General features: G+C 41.0%; 3 protein-coding genes across 13 annotated transcripts; 2 read left to right on the forward strand and 1 right to left on the reverse strand.

The window, feature by feature from the left end:
- Window positions 1-82: 82 nt before the first annotated feature.
- On the reverse strand, window positions 83-2,252 carry LOC148231442 (uncharacterized). Of its 3 annotated transcripts, none has more exons than XM_088193604.1 (8): window positions 1,740-2,252; window positions 1,636-1,674; window positions 1,419-1,563; window positions 989-1,341; window positions 747-908; window positions 577-675; window positions 465-507; window positions 83-396 (listed from the first exon to the last, which is right to left on the reverse strand). In XM_088193604.1, the coding sequence occupies exons 1-8, from the start codon at window positions 1,801-1,803 to the stop codon at window positions 159-161; spliced, it is 1,143 nt and encodes a 380-aa protein (XP_088049730.1). In that variant the 5' UTR covers window positions 1,804-2,252; the 3' UTR covers window positions 83-158. The 3 variants fall into 3 exon arrangements, with proteins under 3 accessions (XP_088049730.1, XP_088049729.1, XP_088049731.1); XM_088193603.1 differs by having other exon boundaries at window positions 989-1,356; window positions 1,740-2,224; XM_088193605.1 differs by having other exon boundaries at window positions 1,636-1,690; window positions 1,740-2,148.
- A 3,920-nt stretch (window positions 2,253-6,172) lies between these two features.
- Window positions 6,173-6,798, forward strand: LOC148231443 (cytochrome c oxidase subunit 6C-1-like). 2 transcript variants are annotated; one of them, XM_088192044.1, is made up of 3 exons: window positions 6,173-6,339; window positions 6,424-6,593; window positions 6,659-6,798. In XM_088192044.1, exons 2-3 carry the CDS (start codon window positions 6,424-6,426, stop codon window positions 6,720-6,722), a joined length of 234 nt encoding a protein of 77 aa, XP_088048170.1. In that variant the 5' UTR covers window positions 6,173-6,339; the 3' UTR covers window positions 6,723-6,798. The 2 variants fall into 2 exon arrangements, with proteins under 2 accessions (XP_088048170.1, XP_088048169.1); XM_088192043.1 differs by having other exon boundaries at window positions 6,173-6,236.
- A 208-nt stretch (window positions 6,799-7,006) lies between these two features.
- Window positions 7,007-21,172, forward strand: LOC148231444 (uncharacterized). Of its 8 annotated transcripts, XM_088192041.1 has the most exons (8): window positions 7,007-7,298; window positions 7,593-7,818; window positions 7,899-8,082; window positions 8,148-10,142; window positions 13,268-15,370; window positions 15,473-15,763; window positions 17,050-17,194; window positions 20,128-21,172. In XM_088192041.1, exons 1-7 carry the CDS (start codon window positions 7,039-7,041, stop codon window positions 17,175-17,177), a joined length of 5,187 nt encoding a protein of 1,728 aa, XP_088048167.1. In that variant the 5' UTR covers window positions 7,007-7,038; the 3' UTR covers window positions 17,178-17,194; window positions 20,128-21,172. The 8 variants fall into 8 exon arrangements, with proteins under 8 accessions (XP_088048167.1, XP_088048163.1, XP_088048165.1 ...); XM_088192037.1 differs by having other exon boundaries at window positions 7,007-7,818; XM_088192039.1 differs by having other exon boundaries at window positions 7,009-7,298; window positions 13,268-15,763.
- Window positions 21,173-21,279: the final 107 nt, after the last annotated feature.

Below are 21,279 nucleotides of genomic sequence, written 5' to 3' on the forward strand. Positions count from 1 at the left end.
TTATGACAACTAATAGATAAAAGAATTTACAGATCGAGTCACAGATAATGAATATTGACAATATTACAAATCATACTAATAATTTATAGTATGAGAAAAAAGATTTTTATTTAAATACAATAAAATAGTTCTGCATTGTGAACATGTTAATATTTAAATTAAAAAATAAAAGGTAAGTCTTCGCTCGCCTCTTTTTGTGGCTTTCTAGTCGATTTTTTGTTTTCAGTAGGTTTCACACTTTTTCGGATTGTCGTCGAATCTTCATTTCGCAAGTCATTTTTGAAGGATTTCATCGATATCGATTCGACCAAAGGCATCGACTCATTTCTGATGAATCCTTCATTGAGAAAAAAGGGAATCGAGTATTCGCTTCTCCTTTTCTTCACAACCGAAGTCCTGAAACAGCATCAATGTTATAAATGTTATCATCGATACATTTATCAATTTATTATTATAATAGTTACCTTTCTTTTAAATGTCTCACGACAACGTTTCTAGTGATATTGTCTTAAATTAAAAAAAAAACAATATTGTTTAATATTGAACAAATTAAATATTGCATTTTGAAAAAAATACTTTTTTTAGTAGTGGTATTCTCTGCGAGGGTGTCTAACGAATGCAATAGCTGTTTCGGAAATTCTAAATCAAAATGCATCAACTCCGGAATCTTGGCACCTGAATAAAATAAAGAAAAATATTAGTCGATGTCGATGAAAAAAATACAATTAGCTCGGCGAGTCGCTCACTGGAAGCCTGCAACATTTCTAGACGCCGTTGTTTAATATCGCTAAATTTTTGAGTTTGAATTAAAAGCGCTTCGAACATTTCACTCTTGGGTTTGAGGACTTCTTTCAAAATGGGAGCTTTAAGATCTAACTTGGTGCTGTGCGTTTCGTAGGCAGATTCGTCTAAAAATCATAAATACAACAAAATCTGTAATTATTTTAAATTAAAATATCCGATGAATAAAAATCCAATATCAACTCACAGGATAACGGTTTTTTAACATAAGTGTTGAGATCGTACTCTCTTGCAGTGCAGACAAATTTAAACACTCCGCGATATAACAAGGCTCTCATTACGTATAAAACGTCAGAGTTGCCGTTGGTCGCGCAACGCTTTCTTATATTGTGGAAAATTGCCAGAGACTCCGGAGGTACTCGGATGACAGGCAAATTCTTAAACAAACACAAGCTGTAGAGCGAATAAGCTATATACAAGCCGGCGATGCGGTAAGGCAGATCGTCTCTTTCTTGTGCGTAGGGCGAAAATATATAGCTACCCGCTACTTCGAAACACTTTTCTGCGGCTTCTCGATATTCGTACATCGTAGGGCGACCGCTGAAATTTTTAACTCTTTTATAACACTTGACACTTAACGCACAGAAATAACGCGATTGAGCTATCGATTGACTCACTTAAACAAATTTTCAAATCCTAAACTCTTCCACAAGGAGGCGAACGTATTGATTCGCACGTTGTTCTGCTGCAAAAAAGCTTCCACCAGTCCGTCGCAATCTTCTCGAAATCCATCGTGGACTTGGTTGAACGTAACTATACGATCTGTAACGATTTAAATGCGACGACTGAACGAAGCATGCAAACTAACGCGTAGTAAAAACGGGTTAAACTCACTACACGGCGACGAATCTCCAGACGTTGCGAGGATGGCATCTGTAACAAATAAACGCTATAAAGTACTTTCATACACCGTATATCGAATCAGACTAATAACTAACCTCGAAGTATCTTATAATTGTTCCTTTCGATTGTATCCGTATATTGGTTTGCTTTGGAATTCATGTTTGTATAGTATAGTACTAAAAAAGAGATTTAAAACTAACGATTTGACAGAGACGATACATCATTTTTGGTCTTAACCACACATAACCCTCGCAGGTTTTCGTTAAAAAGGCTCGTATTTTTCGGGTCAGAATTTTAACATGGTTTTGGACAGATCTCATATTGCATGGATCAGAATTTAAATTAAATGGTCAAAATAAATATTAAATGGTCTAAATAAATATTAGATTGTCATAATTTATATTAATTGGTCAGAATTGAAATCGGATCGGTCAGAATAATATTAAATGGTAAGATTTATGTTGACACATGGTCAGATTCGATTTTTTCAGTTGGCAATAGTGTGACGTCTGTTTACATCTTGACAGTTCTGACGCGCCAACGCTGAATCAACAGCTCGTGTCAACACCAACTATTAGACTTTCGCTACGACCACCACTACGGTGAATGATAATCAAAGTGTAACATTCTAAAATAAAACAAAATTCATTTTACATCATGTTTTTTTATTTATTAATAATTACAAATTTATATAGAAAAAAAGGAGGCGTCTCGCTACCACTCGCGCCGACTTTCATTGTAGAACCAAACAACCTAACCTTTTCTTAAGATATTGTTTTGATTTGTTCTCATTTCGGTATATCTTATTAGCGAAGACGCATATGTGAATACCACAATTGGAATGAGATAATAAAATAGGTTAACTTCAAGTTTCCTGCGTAAAATATGTGACTGGCAGCAAGTTACTTTATTATGACCATGTGTTATTTTTATTCTGACTGTATACTATTTTTATTCTGACCGTATACTATTATTATTCTGAGCGCTTATTATTTTTATTCTGGTCATTTAATATCTATTCTGACCATTTTGCTAATAAAATTCTTAACGAAAATTGATTTTTATTCTGACCAAACTTTTAATTAAATTCTGACCATTTAATTACAAGTCTTAATAAAATAAAAAAAATAATAGATAATTACTCTGTGTAAATTTCAATGAAATATTAAAATTTGTTTATTTATATGTATATAATTGTGGCGGCGTTCTGACAGTTCTCAGTGTTGCCACACCACCGCTCAACTCGTGAAGCGGGTGTTTTTTAAATTCATTTTTATTTGTTAAAATATACATTCTTTTCTTTTTTTCAATCAATATATAACAACGGTCTAACACCCCAGGTCCTCGCCAGCTCTATAAAAAAGGTCGTTTAATTACGTAGCCCCAAGAATTACATTCGCTACATAATCATATACAAAACATAAAAACGTGAATATCAACCATGTAATCAAATTTATTTTTGCATAGTACATTTTTAAACCAGATATATGACCACCGAACAGTTTTGATTCAAATATAGGAAACACTGCAAGAAAAATAACCATTTACGAAAATTTATCAGATTCGATTAACTTGAGTTGGCAAGCATAGGGTAAACAAATGTATAAAGGCGGCGACACATATTGTTGACGCCCGTTTCGTCGTTTGTACGCGTTCGCGAACGCCGTCATACAGCGTTCGGCAAAGCCCCCAATTTTGACACCAGTCGGCTCCGATCGTCGTTATAAAGCGTTCGGACCACGCCGAGCTCAATAAAGTTTTATACAGCACACGTGTTTTTGGATTCAGACCTAAGAACTAACCAGCACGCGTATCCCTACACGCAACACATATTACATTTCTATACTGCTTTGTCAGAGAATATCTCCTTCACTCGCACAGATTCGCGTGACAGAGCGATAGAGCTAGGGCACGGTGCCTTACGCTCCGACTCGCTCTACATGGCGTTTCAATTGTACGTCAGTATTTGTTTGACTGACGTCGGAAGATTTATGTCGGAAAGGCAGAACATTCCTGCGCTTTTGAATTATTTTTCGACTTAACAAGTTTATTTAATATTTTTTCTTCGTTAAATAATTTTAATAGAAACTAACTTTAGCTTAAATAATATTTATAGTTATGGCAGAGAGATATAATGATTCCGATGAGTCGGATCTCGAATTTGAAGGTGTAGAATTTCTCTCGGATAACGAAGAAGTGGTTGAAATGTTTGAATCGAAATCAGATAAAAATTATTGTAATTACGAAATACGTACTTATCACATTTACATTTGAAATAATTATTTATTATAAAAACAGTAATACCAAATTTTCATATTTATGGTTTATATCAAACGTGTTATATTCATTGAAGTTAATGAGAACACGGAACATTCTTATAATGTAAACATGATATCAACATTTTATTATGATAAAAAATATGACAAATACATATTATTTTGCAGAAAACTTTTTATATATCAGAGTCGGGGCATGTTTGGAGCTCACGTCCTGTCGCGTGTAGGGATACGTGTGCAGGTTAATTCTTAGGTCTGAATCCAAAACAAGCGTACTTGTGTGTAAACTTTATTAAGCTCGTTTAGTTTCGAAACGACGTTTGTGGCCGACTGCTGTCAAAACGGGGACATTCCCGAACGCTGTAAGATGACGTTCGCGAACGCATACAAAAGGCGAAACGGGCGTTAACACGTTCTCTATCTTTAATTTTTTTGGTTTAGTTTTGTCGATAACATGTGCTTGGCGTCTTGTGTTACAAAAAAATTCACACGGTTCTGTTGCTCAGTACAAAAGTTTTTAGCACAGATAGTGAAGGCAACAAAAAAGCAAAAACAAAGAGTAAAGGTGATCGATCGAACAGAACAAAAGGCGGAGTTGATCTAGGAGACAAAATGACCCGTGAATATTCTTGCATACGAGCAGCAAGGTGGTGGCCATTAAGAATATTGATGTAGCTCATTGATAGAATATTTAGGGGGCACATTTTTATACGTATTTATTTAGGTTTTATTATAGCCAAACCTTGGCAGGACTCTGGTATCATTGGAATGACGGACACACTTTTTCTTGGCGACTTTGGTGGGCTCGCACGCCATCCACTAATTATATTCTAAACATGAAACTATTAACAATATTCAATAAAATTCTATCGCAGTGGTTCAATCTGCGTCTAATTGCCACCCATCACCCCCCCGTCGCCAAAATATTACGGTTTAAAATGCCTGTAAGGTATGGGTCGGTAAATATTTATAAACGATCGATGCCGTTGATATTTTTTCATACACTTCTTATTGGTAGACTTAGTATAAAAAAAACTGAAATTGCAAGAGAACGTTTATTTGCATAAACGGCAAAAATCAGCGATTGAATGATTCGTGAAGACTTTTGCCCCCGAAGATCTTCCTAAGTCATCTTCATTACTGTTAACTTTTATCACTAATTATTATTATATCAGTACAGTCTACAGACAACGGCAGTGGTGCCTCGTCCACCGTTCACTTTCATATTCTAACAAGTAAACCATTAAATAGTCTTAATAAAATACTACTGCAGCGGCTCATTCTGTGTATACTTGCCACTCGTGTCCATCCTTTCGCTAGAGAGTTAATAAATGATATATTATTATGTTACTATATATTTTTTACATACTAAGATCGAGTTAAAATAAAAATAAGTAAAAGAGTAATCGTTTCCACGGCATTTAGAAAAAATAATGTCACTGCATGAAAAGTTTTTTTAAATTGTGTCGCGTAAATAAATATCGCTTCGTAAATGTTAATGTTCGACAAACAGTCGGCTCCGACCGTTCTTACTAAATGACCGAGCTCTATAAAAAAAAACTAGGATAAAAGTACACGTTTTTGGATTCAGACCCCAGTAATAACCAGTCCATGTGTCCCAATACACAACAATCGCTTAAAAAATAAACTTATGTCAATATTTGTATCCAAGTTTAAATATAGAATAAATAAAATAAATGCTCTATTGAAGGTAAGAATAAAAAAAGCATAAAACGAGTGACTATTGTCATTCTATATCTTAAAAGCGGACTCGACCGATCGAGAGTTAAGGTTAAACGATCTCGTCGTCGAGTACCTTGAACGCTAAAATTATTTCCGAAGAGTATCGAGGTGCGCTGATTGATTATTTACTTAAGTCTGAATTTATAAATCAGTATTTGTTATTTAATTGTGTCCATTCGTTGGTCGAATTAAACAAGTTCGGTGCGATCCGACCATCGAAAATCAGCTGAACGCTAGACTTGCAAAAATTAAGAGTCAATAAAAGTAAATTTTAACGATTATTTTCCATTATCGGGGATTATTTACTATATTATTCAAGTATATAAGAAATATAACAATTTTAAGAACTTTCTTGTTATCGGAGGTCGTAAAAATATGTTTTTTCAGTTCGGTTCCGTTAGCTCTTGTGAGAATTTTGAACGTTTCAAACGAAAAATCATAGCCGGTCTAGACTAAAAATATTTTTAAGTGTTGAATTTTTTATACGTCAGATTTTCCACGATGGCAACATTCGCGTTTCGACGTTCGATCGCCTGCTGACCGTTCCCAGTCGCTCGTCTACGAGAATAAGCCGTATGTCAAAACGAAAGGTTTCGAGAAGTTCGCGCGTACTTTCGGTCGATCGTCCGAACGCTTTCGCCTTCGCGGTGCGAAATCCCGCCGCTCGGACGATTACGTAACTGTCAAAACGCACAACCCTCTCGAAACCAGACGCTAAATCGAAACACTAATCGAATCATACGTTTCGATCGTTTCTTAGATGAGTTCCGCCGTGACCAGGCTGGTCAGGCCGGCGCAGATCAGGAGACTCAGCGAAAGCCAGACCAAGAAGCACCTGCTGATCGCCACCGCCGGCTCCATCGTCAGCGCGCTAGCTTACAAGTTTCTGATCATCGTTCCCATGAGGACCAAATACGACAACCATCACAAGTGAGCGAACCGCGCGAGCCGGGCGCCCGCGCCGACCGACGCGAATGACGTTTCTCTCTTTGCAGGTACTACGATCGCGAGAAGGAGTTCGAGATCATGAGGCAGAAGGGCGTCTTCACCTGCTGTTAGCCGCCCCCTGGCGAGTTTCGTAGTGCGATGTATATTATTTATGTTTTAATGTTTCAATAAAATTATCTTGAGAGAATCCCTCCGTTTTGTTTCATTTTTGCGGTTCTGCTTTTCGCCGCTGCAGGCGGCGGCGCGTCGACGCGGGGTGCAATTGGCGCCGGCGTTAGCGCGCGGCGCTAAGTTAGGAGCTAACTTTCAAAGGCGCGAAAATATTCGCACGACGCTCGAAAAATATAAAATAGTCGACGTTTAAAGTTCGTTCGACGTTTTGAATCGAAAATGCGCAGAAAAAAAAAAGTAAAACAAATTCAAAATAATGGAATCGCGAAGCGACGGAGGGCAGAGGCGCCGTCGGGGGCTCGAGGGCAGAGCGCGAGTCGGGGGATCGCTTCGGAGCGGATCCGCGTCGGTCGCTGTCGGAGCGACGCGCGTGCGAGGAGCGGCCGCGGGAGGCGCGCATGTCAGCGGCGATTGCAAATGGCGGCCTTGTTATTGTCGCCGCCGAGTGGTGCGTGTGCCGCCGCCCCCGAGCCCGCGCGCCCAGCGGCGCCCCAGCCGTCGCCGCGCGGCCCCCAGGTGCGTCCCCGCCCCCAGACGTCGCGCTCCGGTGCCCGAGGTCGCGCCTCCGCCCGCCGTTGACGTTTGCCCCCCCGCCCCGCCCCGCGCCTCTCCCGCGGCTCCGAAGCGAGCGCTCGGTTCGGGGCGACGGGGCCCCGGCGGAGCCCGAGATGTCCGCGGAAGCGTCGCCGGGCGTCTGACGGCCCCCCCGCGGCCGCCCTCCCGCTTCGGGACGCTTCCGGTCGCGGATGCCGACGCGTCGACTTCGCCCCCGGCAACTCTGACGTCCGCTCTCTCTCTCTCTTCCCGCAGGGCCGCTGAGGGGAATGCCGCGCTCGCCCGGAAGCCAGCTCCGGCGAGACTCCGGAGCCCCCCACTAGAGATGTCGGCGACGGACGGGAGACGCGGCGTGGTGGTGACGTGCGAGGGGGACCTGCGCTCCGCCGGCTTCCCCGCGCGCCTTCGCCACCTGCTGCGCCGCCTGAGGCGCCTGGTCCAAGCGGCCGATCGCCGACCTCCGTGCCTGAAGGTGGACAAGGTTCGTATCGTTCCGTCGCTCGTCGGCTCTCGCGCCTTCGCCTCCGCTGATCCTAGTCTTTATCGTCTCGTTTCGCGCAGGTGGAGCCGTGGAACTCTGTGCGGGTGACGCTGTCGGCGCCGATTGCGGCGGCGCTGAGACTGCGCGCCCTCGCCGCCGCCGGCGCCCCCCAGCTGCGGTCACTCGGCGTGCTCTCCGTGCAGCTGGACGGCGACAGGGCGCTGTCGCTGCGGCTGGCGACCCCTCCGACGCCCGCCCCGACCGGTGAGTGCCCTTTCGAGACGCCCCCCGCCCCTTCGCCCCTAGTCTCAACCGCCGTTTCGTTTCAGACGGACCTTCGACCGCCGGACCCTCGAGCGTTGCCGCGGAGCCCGTCGTCGAGGTGCCCTCGACGTCCGCCCCCGCGGCGCCCGCCCCGCCGGATCCGCAGTTCAAGTCGCCCAACACCGTGTGCCCCATGGACGGCAAGATCCCCGACAACCCCCCGAACCCGCCTCCGGATCGGATGCGCGAGTTTCCCTTCGGCAGCATGACGCAGGCTAGGGTGATCCGCCGTCGCGAGAACGCCTTGGCGCTGGCTCAGGCGGGGCCGAGCGCCTTCGCCGCGCCGCCGCCGCCGTACCCGACCAAGGCGCCGCAGCCGCCCAACGCCGCCGTCTCGAGCCCGCTGCTTGTGAACCTACTGCAGAACGACGGTGCGGCGCAGCGCCCCGAGGCCGAGGCGCCTGCGCCGGCCCCTCGCCGCCCAGTGCCTTCGCCGACGCCGGCCGCGCCTCGTCGCGTTCGGCCGCCGGCCTTCCCGCGCCCGCCGGCGCCCCCTCCGGCGACTCCGACGACCCCCACCGCGCCCCGGCCGGTCCGACCGCCTCGGCCCCCGCAGACGGTTGCTGAAGACCTGCAGGCGCTCGTGCCCACCGCCAGCAGCATGGACCCCAAGACGCAGTCGAGCTTCCGCGAGTTCCAGCGCTACCAGCAGCAGTACAATGCGAGGCAGCGCGCCGCCGCCGACCGCGCCGTGCCGCCCCCGAGGCCCGACCCCGAGGACGACCCGCTCGACCTGCCCGATATCCCCGACGGTTGCGACCTGGACCAGCTGCTGCCGAGTATCAGCGTCGCCGACTTCAACATAGAGCACGCCTTCATGGCCATCGAGGAAGTCGAGAGCAAGGCGGCCGTTCGCGATCCGTGGCCCGACCCGCTCCCCGTTCCCGAGGGGCTGCCCCCGGTCTCGGTCGACGGCCGCGGCCGGCGGCGCGAGTACCTCGTCAACTCGCTCACCGGAGACCTCGAGGCGCCGCCGACCGAGTCGTCGTCGAGCGAGGCCGAAGACGACCGGCCGCCGCCGCCCCCCGATCCTTACTTCGACGCGCTCGACCCCGAGCGCTCCGACCCCTTCTTCTCCGACGACGACGCGTCCGACGAGACCGACTTCTCCAAACGGCCCGATTCGGACCGCAGCGACTCGGAAACGGCGGCGCGCACCGTCGGCGTCGACCCCGCAAAGGCGTTCGGCCGCGCCAGGGCCGCCAAGCGCGAGAGAGTCTCGGAGCTCGCAGAGCGGCGGCTGCCCGAGCCGGTTGCGACGCCCGCCGCTGTCGAGAAGGAGAAGATCAAGCTGAGGCTAAAGCTGGAGAAGTCCGAACCGACGGCGCCGCCAGCCTACAGGGCCAACGTCAACTCTATCGAGAGCGTCGATCCGCCCGTCGCGCGGCCGCCTCCACCGGCGCCCCCCTCTGCGGACGGCGAGCTCAGGGTGCCGCCCCTGCACATAAGCCTGCGAGGGAGGAACTCCGCCGTGATCAAGACGTCCAAGCGGGAGAAGAAGAAAGAGATCTACGACTTGATCCTGAAGGAGATATCCGACATAAAGGAGAAGGCGTCAGCGTCCGCTCGCAAGAAGACCAAGAAGGGCGAGGCGAAGAGCCGGGAGGGCGACTCGGGTCAGAGTCGCGCCGCTTCGCTCTTTAAAGGCAGCCGCGTCGGGAAGGCCGACGGCATCGTCTCTGACGAGAGCGGCATTCCCTCGGACGACGACGCCGGGTCTTCGCGCGTCAGGAGTGATAATAAAAGTGTTCAGTCGGGCGACCTGGATCCGGGCGCCGCCGACGATAAAAACTTGACGTTTCAAAGGACGAGCGGCAAAGTCGGGACGTTGAAAGTGCACAGAGCGGCCGAGAGGGCGCGCGACGCCGACTCGGCCGGCAAGCCCAACAGGCGATCGGACGTCACCGCCGCCGTCAAGAGGAGTCTGTCGGACCCGTCCGGGACTAACGGTCTGGTCTCCCTGGAGAAGCGCAGAAAAATCGTGCAGACCGTCGTTTCAGGTATGTTCGGCGACCGACAGCTGATACGTAAAAATTTGCATCCTGATCCTAATTCAATATTTATCACTGAAGTACTAAAAATTTACTACATATTTATAAAAGATGATTTCCAAACTTTTTTTTATTAATTATTAAAAAATATCAATTACTTGGCACTCAATCTCGATAAAATTATTTTACATTCATATTTATTTTAATTGTCGTAGATCTTGCATCGGATTAAAAAACTACCAATAAAGTAAAATAATAAAAAATAAATGTGATAAATAAAATGTGGTAATATAGGGTTTGAGCGTCTTATCGTTCGTAGTGTAATGTTTTACCCGTTTCGACCCGTGACTTTTTTATTATAGCTCTTAAATTGAACCATAGCATAGAATGAAGAATAAATGATAAATTAAGTAAATAAAAGAAAGATATTTATATTGTTGTAATTTTCTTTTAATCTTATGAAATAGGTAAATAGTGACTAGATTTTCAAAAATAGTTTTCGTAAAGAAGAACTAGTTTTAATTGTGCAAATATAAAAAGTCATAAAAAAAACAAAAAAATACTGTCTGATACAAATCAAATTAGAATATAAATCAAACCTGTCAATTTGACGGGTTCCGTGAATCTAATGTTAAAGATAAAATTAACTTTTAATTGGGTCGAAGTGGGTTAAACATCAAACTACGAATGAGTAATGCAATGAGGCCAACTTAAAACGATAAAGGACACTAAATCCCCATATTATCAAAATGTTACATGTAGTAAATTATAGGATATGTAATAATAACAATGAAAGAAATGTAAAATGAACTCACTGCTTGTAGGATTAAATAAACAAAAATGCGTTTTAATACAATTAAACTATTGGATCGATTAAAAAATTACACTTTTTATTCTTTTAATCGATTATTATAATAATTACCATCTGTTGTTATTACATGCTTACTTTCAATCAACTAATTTAGTTTTTACCTGCTCTCCTGACAATTTTTTTTTCATTTAAAAAATTGTAATGCCGTTAAATTATTTTGACGTCAAAATTTTTTTTAAATGAAAGTATATAATTTTAATTTTTTTTATTGTGCAGGTTACATGATATAGTTGCTTTTCTTTCTTCCACTCAGATTTTTTTATATCGGAACGTACCGCTCAGCCCTTCACGAACGGTTGATGTTTAACTTATAAGGCAGTTTTTCTTTATGAATAATGCAATCTATCCGAGTCCGATTGTTGTAAACTACCCATTTTTCAACTCCTGTCACTGATCGATACAAAAAAGGCTCACATTTTTGCATTGCACTCGAAGCGGCGCTCTTCGAAACATAAACAAGGAGCTTAAACTTCATATTTTGAAACCAGGCCTTATACGAAAACCAGTTTTTTGTTTCATTATTTCATAACACTCGATTTTATAAATAAAATTCAAGTAAAATAACAACTAATACATTTTTTTTAATATAAAAATGATACCACAAAAACATTAATAAAACAAAACTTAACCCTTTGGATGCTAGTGTTTTAATAAATTCTTCTTCACATATTCATCGGTTCTTCCTATACGTTATTATAATTAAATTCATTCGAAAACTATTTCATGCTAAATGATAACAAATTCACGAATTAGTTTATTATTTCGAGCATCATGACATCAACGGCAATCGTTGTTAGCGTTTATTTTATATAATGATTTAAAATTTCCTAAATGGAAAATACTTTTTCGCCGGATGACGAAGTGGGTTAAATACTTTTCAAAGCGTCAAATACAAGATCCTATTTTTTTGTCCTTTTGCTAGTAGACTCGTATGTGGAAAATTTCTTCCTTCAGTGTTTGCCTCCTTAACCCTTTGACTGCGCATGACCACCTATAGATGTCAACAAGAAAATCGCCAGTATACACTGGGCACCCAAAGCTTGGAGCCTTAAAATATTTTTTTTTTTTTGTTTAATTTAACACATTGACTGCCATGGAATTTTTCACGATTCCAGTTTAAAGAGCTAATTTGATGTAATCATGTTATGTTATTAAAAACTTTAATAATATAATTTCATTGTATAAACTTTGTATAATTGTATTTTCTATTCATTTAAGCCAAACCTGATTTTTTTTATTTTCTTTCCTGAGGCTATCTATTCATATTTACACTGTTATGCTACGAGTTTCCTCGTAGCTGTACAAATATGGCAAGTAATGAAGGGACGAGATAACTCGTAGTAGGCATCCTGGGCAAAGTGCGAAATACCGTTCAAAAATACTAGCCGAGGGCAAAGACTGACTGCTTGACCGTCCCTACTCTGATACATTCATTGTCGGAATCTGTTTGCAGACTGAATGGCATTCGAGCTAATTCCAAGACTTTTTTTACCCCAAAATATCTGTTACATTGTTTTGCCAATGAACACAAACAAAAAAATATCTTCAAGGTCAAAAATGCAGAATTAAAGAGACTTGGACCTAACGGGATTAATTATACCCAATTCTTATTCGCGAAGTGTATTGAAGACAAAATACACAACAAACGAAAATATTTTCAAAACGAACCTAAATATAATAGTATGTATACTGACTATTAACCGCTTCCCGGACACAGTACTTTTTTAAAATGACTCAAAAACCTCTTGCACAGACCCACCCTTTCCTATGCAGTGGTATAAAATGCTATGATAGTTTTCTAAATGAGAATTCACAAAATACATATTTCTGAGTTAACTCGGGCATGACCGGGAATGGGTTAAAATATTTCATCTCATATTGTAACTATGGCGTTTTCAAATCAAAATATGAATTGTTTAAAATAAAATTTTAATATGAATACAAAGTTTAAAAAATCGATTTTTGAATTATGCAAATTTATTAAAAAAAGAAAAAAAAAACAGTTTTTAAAAACTGTCAAGTTCTATTTAAAACTGTTAACCTCACCGCGGTCGATCGTGGGACTTTCGTCTTCGACACGGATCAGTATCAAAGATGACCTTCGTTCTGACCTCAAATTCATGATACGTCGAAAGTGTTCCTTATGAAATAAAAAATTTAGGTTTAAAAACGTCACAAATTTTGCATCGATTCAATGTTTATATATTACCTCTTGAATTCTGTTGCTCGTGATCTACAATTTTGCTTCCGTTTCTTTTTCCAGATGCATCCGGAGTCCTGTCGAAGATCGGATTTGGACCGAAGGACGCCGCTCCTCCGCCGGTGTCGAGAGAGGCTCCACCCTCCGTCGACATCGGATCGACCAACATCGGAACGGTGGCGCATCATTCCCTGGGCCCTGGTTTTTCTAGTCGCGGTTCCGTCGCCGAGGAAAGCGACTCGGTCTCCGCGTCGTGGAGCGTGCCTTCCGCGCAGAGTGCGCCCAAGCTCAAGAAGGACAGGTGCAGAGACAAGTCCTATTCCAAGTTTTTGGCCGAGAGGCAGATAGAGAAGCGACTCGAGATCGCCAAGAATGCGAGAGACCCGAAGGAGGTGGGAGCCGTCCGGACCGTCCTGCCGAGAGGCGACATGGCCGAGATGGAGGCCAAGTTCAAGCGGAAGCTGCTGGAGGAGCTCATGACCGATCCGGAATTTCGCGGCAAGACCAGGCAAGAATCGAGCGTAAGGCCGCCGAGAGAAAAGACGGACGAACCTGACGACGTTGAATTCAAGACCTCGCCCAAACCGGACGGGAGGCTAGCCGAGGAGATGAGAGAGATCCACGGAGAGACAGGAAGGAGCGACGTGTCGAGGTCGCCCAGTCAGGACTCGCGAGGCACCCCCGTCGATCACGCCAACTCGGGTTCCGAGACGGCGACCCTGCAACAGAGCAGCGGCTCCAGTCGATCACCCAACTCGCAGGCGCAGGGCGAAGACTCGGGGATCGAATCGATGGACGCGCTCTCCGAGAAGTCTCCCAATCAGGCGAGTCAGTCGCCTCACTGTCTGTCGTCAGACGTCTGCAACGTTTCCTCCAACAGAACGGGGGCCGCTGACGCAGGTCGGAAGGGGGAGGTCGAAGACGACAGTTCGAAAAACGGAGATCGGCGCGCGGTTTCGCGAGATCGCGCGCTGAAAAACGCAGAAGGCGACCGACCGACCGGTAGGCGCGCTTCGGAAGACGCTCCCCTCTCCAACGCCAAACGGAAAGAGCTCTCCGACGCAGAGTCGCGAGTCGGAGACATCGAAGCGGAACTGGCCAAGATGGAAGGTTTACGTTCGGATCAGATAAACGGCGAACGCAAGTTGGATTCTTATCTGAAAGAGCGGTACGTGGAGGACTATTTTCGCGAAAAGACAATCGACGGCGATTCGAACAGAAGCCTCGAGCTAGAGAGCATATTGGTCGGAGGCGAGAAGCGACTCGTCTCAAACAAAGACGTCAACGAGAACAAGAGCGTCGTAAAAAAGGAAGGTTACTTGAAGGTCGAGTCCGAAACCGACGACCGTGTTCAGCAATGTGATAAAAAATCTAGTGGTAAATCGTTAATCAAACTGGAAATGAGCGATTTCGACCCTCTGCCGTTAAGAATCACTCCCGCCTTGTATACGTACTCCAATCCCGATAAACTGCGAGAGTCCGACTTGTCTGATCACGAGCAGGAGCGCGGTGAAGATCGTTCGAAAGTAAAGATCAAGACGCAACCGGACATCAGGAAGATCGACGAGTCGAACCCGACGGAGGCTGCGTCCGGTGACAGAACCCACCATCTCGAAAAGTGCGAATTTCCCGATAAGGGGCTCTTGGAACAGCTATTGATAGAGATACCCAATTCCGAGTATCCAGACAAGTCTAACGATTCGCCTTCGCCGTCCGTCTCCGAGAGGAGCACCGTCAAATCTTCGGTCCGGACGAGGTCGAGCAGCAAACTCAACAGTCCCGCCGACAGGCTTCGCACTCCAAAGCACAGTCCTAATCTCTCCAAGGTGGATTCGGGCGCCAACTCTCCCGCGATTCCGGTAGTGAGGAACAACCTGCGCAGCGGTTCGGTTGACAAGACGAGTCCCAAGATGATCGGGTCGGGTAAAGCGATGGGAGCAGTCGCGACCAAAAGGAAGCGCCGAGAGTCCGAGAGCTCCAACCACTCTAGCGTGAGCTGCGAGGACGGCCTCTCGCCCAACTTTCCTAATAGACCGAACAAGATCAGAAAGTTCCCCGACGTCAGAAACGGAGCCGAGGCCGATCCTACGACTCAGGCGACGGGCGACGTTGCCAAGTTAGTATCGAAAGCCGAAATCGCTTCGGAAAGAAAGCACGCAGTCGAAGGTAAGAAAATCGCAGAAAAAATACGCGCGTCTAAGAGCGCGGAGAAAGCTAGCGGAGAACGCCTCGAATCGGATTCCGATAGTGACGAACCTCTCATTGCAGTGGCCGGTAAAGTGAAAAGTAAGGTTCCCAAAAACGAGGGCAACCCGCACGCGACCAGGAACCAAAACAGCCGCCCGGTCTCCGGCAAGGGTCACGCCGGCAATAACAATTCCCAGTGCGGCATGAAGAATGTCTCCATCAAGATCCAAAACTGCGAAGTGTCGCTGGACAAGGTGGGCACGCGGAGGTCAGTGCGCCAGTCGACCGTGGTGGCTGCCGCCTCCAAGAAGAACAGCACCGCCGACGAGATAGTAGCGCAAACGGCGCCCAGGCGGAAGACGAGAAGTGCAGGTAAATATTTCTTCCCTCGAAAGCGAAAGCACTCTTGTCCGTGGCTATTTTATAATCATTTTTAAAAAATAACATCGGATCCAATTCCGTTAGATCCACGGGCATAGTGATTTCTTCATCTAATTCCACTTTTTTTTCGTTTTAAGTATACTATAATTTTTGTAATTTTTGAGACGGTTTCTTTTTTCGAGCATTAATTAGGTGATTTATTCAAATAACAAATATTTTGATATCTATAACTTTTTCATCCTCCAGATAAAATCTTATTTGCTTATTAAGCTCTTTGCATTAGCTTATAGAATATCCTCTTTAATCTTTCTTGCTTGGAATGCTTATTTATAAATTACACTACAAGATTTTTGCTACAAAGATGAGAACTCAATTCATATGAAAAATTACTCAATGATTTCAGCTGTATATTATTAGTTTTTATATATTGCCAAGATTATCTGAAAAGTTCTTTAGTTGCTTTGAAAAATATAAAAAAACTATACATTTTTAGAAAATCGCTACAGAAAAATTCCAAACTTTTTTTTTTACAAAATTATGTTTTTTATTGTAGTTATTTTGGTGCAATTGCATTTTTAAATTTATTCGTTTTTATCATATTTTTGATTGAGTGTTACTGTATTTAAAAATAAGTATTTATTCGCTGGAATGATTCAATAACTTATTTATTGTATAAAATTACAAACATCTTTTGAAATTGTTTTTTTTTATTTTATAAATTTGATATTTTCATCAAATTGTTCACAAAAAATTACATCTGCCAAAAGATAAATAATAGTCTAAAGCATTACACATAAATTATATAATTTTTTATTTTATTTGAAATCATAAAATAAACCCAGCGAAGTAATGCAATAAAAACTATGAGTCACAAGTAGTCGTAAAAGATATAATCAACAGTAAATAAAATCCAGATAATTAACGACAGCAAAATATTACACATGACTACAATATCAAAATGAATTTATTATTAATATTTTTTTTTATAAAAAATAATCATTATTATAATATAGTGTTCAAAGCTATCTTTGAAATCTTAATTTTACATGTTAATTGAGTTTTATTTTCTCTGTGGCAAAAGTAGTGCTAAATTGTCGTGTATTGGCTTATTGGCGTGTTGTCTTTTCTCATTCATATTTCTAAAAAAATCATTTTGGATAAAAGAATCCTAGAATTATTTTCTTGTACTAAGTAAGTCGCACTCGAACGTCTGGCAAATTTGTATATCTTAAGTTGTTTTTACTCACACTCGTCTGTACTTACTGGGCTGCTTTTAGTTGCGCCTCCTACTGCATCGTACGACATATTTCGGTACTTGTCAAGTATACGGGCGCCGGTAGACGCCGTATCTAAACACTGCGAAGACAGTCTCGACGTCAATCCGACGATTACGCGCCCTAGTTGAAATTTGGCAACGTTGCGGTAACTACTCGTTTGTATTAATTATGTTTTGTACTCGTTTTATTATTATTATTATTATTGTTATTATTTGTTTGTTTTTTTTTTGTAACAGTTGATTTAAGTGTGATTTTTATATTATTTATTTGCTGCTCGGCGTCGGTATATTTAACAAGTACCGGATTTTAAAATTAATTTTGAGAATCGCAGAATTATAACGAAGCAAGTGACATAGGAGGGATGCTCACAAAGTTGTAGGAATAACAAGCTTTAGATCCTCTAATGGTCCACTAAGTAGACTTGAATAGTATTTAATAATCATTTTAAAACATGGTTGTGATACGCAAGTAGTGCTCAATTCATTAGAGATTTCCCATATAATCTTATCACTAGTTTTACAAAGTGGCAATATTTTATTAGTGTATTGCAGTGATTTATCGATCGAATAGATTGAATGATTTATGTGATCTTGGTACTATCTTTCCGTAGTGAATAATTATCGCTTTTTTTACATTAACTGCCTTTTCCGTAGCTTCAAAATTATCATAACTTTGCAGAAGTATATCTAGCAAACAACTGGAGCTAACTAAATGACTGATATCTAATCAAAAGCGAGCATGTCCTAGAATTTTGTAAAAATCTCTCGTACGTATAGTCTGTTAACCCTTTGGTTGCTGAAATCCGATATATCGGCTTTTGTTACTTTAGCATAAATTGTTTGACTCAACGTCATCATTGATGAAAATATCACATACATTTTTAATGAACTGTAGGATATTTTTTTTTCGGAGGAACATATATTTTATATCATGTAATATGTCAATATTTAGATAGTAGTCCCAAAATGCGCTGCAATCATAGGGTTAACAGAGAATGAATTAAGAATTAAAATTTTGAAGGCTGTGAAAATGACAAGGTTATTTATTATTATTATTTTTATCTACGATGCTTCTCACAATTTGTTTACAATATTTTACTCATATATGATATGTTCAATAATAAAAAGTAAATTTCGGTAAAAAAATTTGCATGTTTTATAGGTTTATTGTTCAAGTTCTATTAATTATTTTTAAAATTTCATATACAATATTGTTATCTTGATTTTCATCACAATTGGTAATCTTGTTATTTTTAATTTATCGATAAGTTCAAACTGTATTTATTTTAGTTGGTCCTAATATGATTTATAACAATGGGATAATTTTTTGAGTGAAAAACATCGTCACATTGAGGTGAATCGAGTGATTTTGGAGTGCAAGCAAAGATTCAAGAGATACTGGGGTGAAAATTGGAAGTATTATATTTTCAATATTTTTCTTCTTCAATAAATGGATTATAAAAAATAATTTTACCAATACAGCATTATAATTTTTTCTAGAAACATGTGAAGTATGACTTTTTATACAATATTTCCTAATAGCCAGTTTATTAACCCTACGGTTGCCGAGACCAGATATGTTGGCTTTTGCTACTTTGATGGGAATTGCCAGATTTGACGTCATTTTTTTTAATGTGCTGTAGAGTATTTGCTTTATTTATTACTATGCAATCATAAATATTTAAATAGTAATCCCAAAAGGCTCGGCAACCTATGGTTATTATTATACAAATGTATGAATAGTGTAAAATGTTTTCCAGATTTGTTAATGTATTTTTATAAAAATATTTTCATTCAATAATAATAATTTTAATCATAGATGTCACTGGAAATAAATACAGAAAATTATCCATTATGTTAGATGTTGATTTTTTTTAATTTTATACATATAAAAAAAACTACCTCGATATCATAATCGTATCTGTTGATATATCAACAAGTTGCTTGTTAATATATAATATTATACAAATACTTTTTACGGGAATTAAACGTAAATTACACTTTAAATATCGTAGATTTTATATTTTAATATTTTCTACCAAAAATTGTTATTTAATTATTTTATGGTGGAACATGATACGCGGTACATTTTGAACTTATTTGAAGCTGAGTTTTAGCTCTACATTATAATAAATTGCTACCACAATCAGTAATGTTGTTTAGAACAGTTGATAATTATAAACGGTCAGTAAAGCTCCCAGTGTGGTGATTAACTCTTTGGTTGCCTAGCCTTTTGAGATTACGTAATAAAAATATTTGCCTTTGAAGTAAAAATACTTTACTGCAATCGGAACTAGATATTTTCGCTTTAATAGCCGATATTGTGTAGATTTCGTCAATCAAATGGTTAAAAAAAATTATTACATACTTAAAATTCATAATATATGTTTTTACCGATTAACCCTTTGCTTGCCAAAATCCGATGTAAATTGCTTAAATCCGACGTAATCATTAGGAATGCATCGAATACATTTTTAATTGGTTGTAGGGTACTTGCTTCAAAGAAAAATATTTTTTTATTATACATTATATTAATATTTAGATAGTAGTCCCAAAAGGCTCGGCAACCAAAGAGTTATCGTAGTTATGTATTAGTTAACACACGTAGTTTTTTTTTTTTTTTTGCTGAAATATATATGCATTATTTTGTTAAGATTGAACTTGATTACATTTTTTCCACAAAGATTCGATAAGTTAACTTTTATTTAAAATTATATTTGTGCAGTTTTTTGCTGTAGTTGTTTTTATTATTTATATGATAAAGTTTGACATATTTTTGTGGTAATTTTTAAAGACAAATTACTTTTTATAAAAAAAAATTAATTGAGTTTTAAATTAATTTAATATGTACTGTGCTATTAGACTAATAATATAGGCAAAATCACTGAATGAATCTATAACTTTATTATTTGCTCACGTTAACCTCTCAAAAATATCGCAATATAGTATAATTTTATTTATTCTACCCTAATTTTTTCATTAAATCGGATGAATTTAAATAAATTATTATAATTTTAAGGTAGGCTTAGTCATATCCGCGCGTACATCGCAAATTTATCATGGAATTATTTTGTTTTAGTTGTGGAGACGTCAAACTCGATCGGAAGAAAAAGACGCAGCTCGCGCGAAGGCAAGTGACGTAGCGGCGCGCGCCACCGGCCCGGCCCGCCGGAGGCGCCGCCCGCTGATATGATCACCATCGTGCCCCTCGCTACCCTCGTAGCCAACGCCTGCGCTCCGACGACCCTCTTCGGACCGCCGATCTGATCCTCGAAGAGTCGTCGCCGTTAATAGTCTTAATAACTAATCCAGATCGTATATATTTTTTCAACGGAGACTACGAATATATATATGTATACATTGAATAATAATAATGATAATGATGAGAATGATTTATATTTATATACATATATGAGGAGTCTTCGCAGTCGTCATGTTTGGTCACAATGCGTTATATAAACGGACAACGTCGAAAACTATACGAGTGTGCAAGTTTTACTTTATTTATTTGATGGTGCGTTCGCTTTATATTTTTCTACGGCTTTATTTAATTTAATGTTTATTTATATTTGCCTCAATTTTTTCACGGCGACGACTGCGAAAGCGAAAGACGAGGTGCGATTTTTCATCATCAGACTTTGTTGTAATTATTTTTCGGAACAGTCATACTTTTGTACGCGTAAAAGAGCCTTTCTTGAAAGTTTGTAGGTGTTTTTTTTTTCTTAGATATATTTATTTGAAGGAAATGTAATTTTTTCTTTTTTAATTTTAATTTATAGTCGATAGTTAAATTTGTATAATGTAAAAAGTTGTATAGAATACGTTGTGTGTATATTTTTTTCTCGTGTTTGCGCACTGAAGTGTTTTGAATCACGACGAGTGTTCATTATTTTTGAAACGTTGTACATAAATATATAAAAAAATGAGGGAGAAGCGCCATTTCCCTCGCGCATCATTCGTGCTTACGTCGAAACTAGCGTTTAGTGAAATGCAACTAATACATTTTTCAATATATATATATATACACACGTATATATATTATTAGCAATTAATAAAAAAGTTATATATGAGAATTGCATACATTGATAGTTTAAAAAACTATAAATATATATTGTATACATAAAGAGAATGAATTGAAATATGAAGATTTTAACAGCTTTAGTTTGTTAGGTACATATATAACATATATATATTATAAATAATAGCGTTAATGAAATTACAAACACATTTG

Source organism: Plectrocnemia conspersa, unplaced genomic scaffold, assembly GCF_051122295.1.
Source record: "Plectrocnemia conspersa isolate PC_06_02 unplaced genomic scaffold, ASM5112229v1 ptg000009l, whole genome shotgun sequence".
NCBI classification, from domain to species: Eukaryota; Metazoa; Arthropoda; class Insecta; order Trichoptera; family Polycentropodidae; genus Plectrocnemia; species Plectrocnemia conspersa.

What these genes read in the sequence shown, in the direction of transcription:
- LOC148231442 (XM_088193603.1), bottom strand. Translation starts at nt 1,803, where the DNA reads ATGAATTCCAAAGCAAACCAATATACGGATACAATCGAAAGGAACAAT. An exon ending in GAATACCACTACTAAAAAAA is followed by an intron (nt 508 to 576) that starts GTATTTTTTTCA and finishes TTTTAATTTAAG; the next exon opens with ACAATATCACTAGAAACGTT. An exon ending in GTGAGACATTTAAAAGAAAG is followed by an intron (nt 397 to 464) that starts GTAACTATTATA and finishes ATGCTGTTTCAG; the next exon opens with GACTTCGGTTGTGAAGAAAA.
- LOC148231443 (XM_088192044.1), top strand. Translation starts at nt 6,424, where the DNA reads ATGAGTTCCGCCGTGACCAGGCTGGTCAGGCCGGCGCAGATCAGGAGA. An exon ending in AAATACGACAACCATCACAA is followed by an intron (nt 6,594 to 6,658) that starts GTGAGCGAACCG and finishes CTCTCTTTGCAG; the next exon opens with GTACTACGATCGCGAGAAGG.
- LOC148231444 (XM_088192035.1), top strand. Translation starts at nt 7,039, where the DNA reads ATGGAATCGCGAAGCGACGGAGGGCAGAGGCGCCGTCGGGGGCTCGAG. An exon ending in CGTGCCTGAAGGTGGACAAG is followed by an intron (nt 7,819 to 7,898) that starts GTTCGTATCGTT and finishes CGTTTCGCGCAG; the next exon opens with GTGGAGCCGTGGAACTCTGT. An exon ending in GCGGAAGACGAGAAGTGCAG is followed by an intron (nt 15,764 to 17,049) that starts GTAAATATTTCT and finishes GGCTGCTTTTAG; the next exon opens with TTGCGCCTCCTACTGCATCG.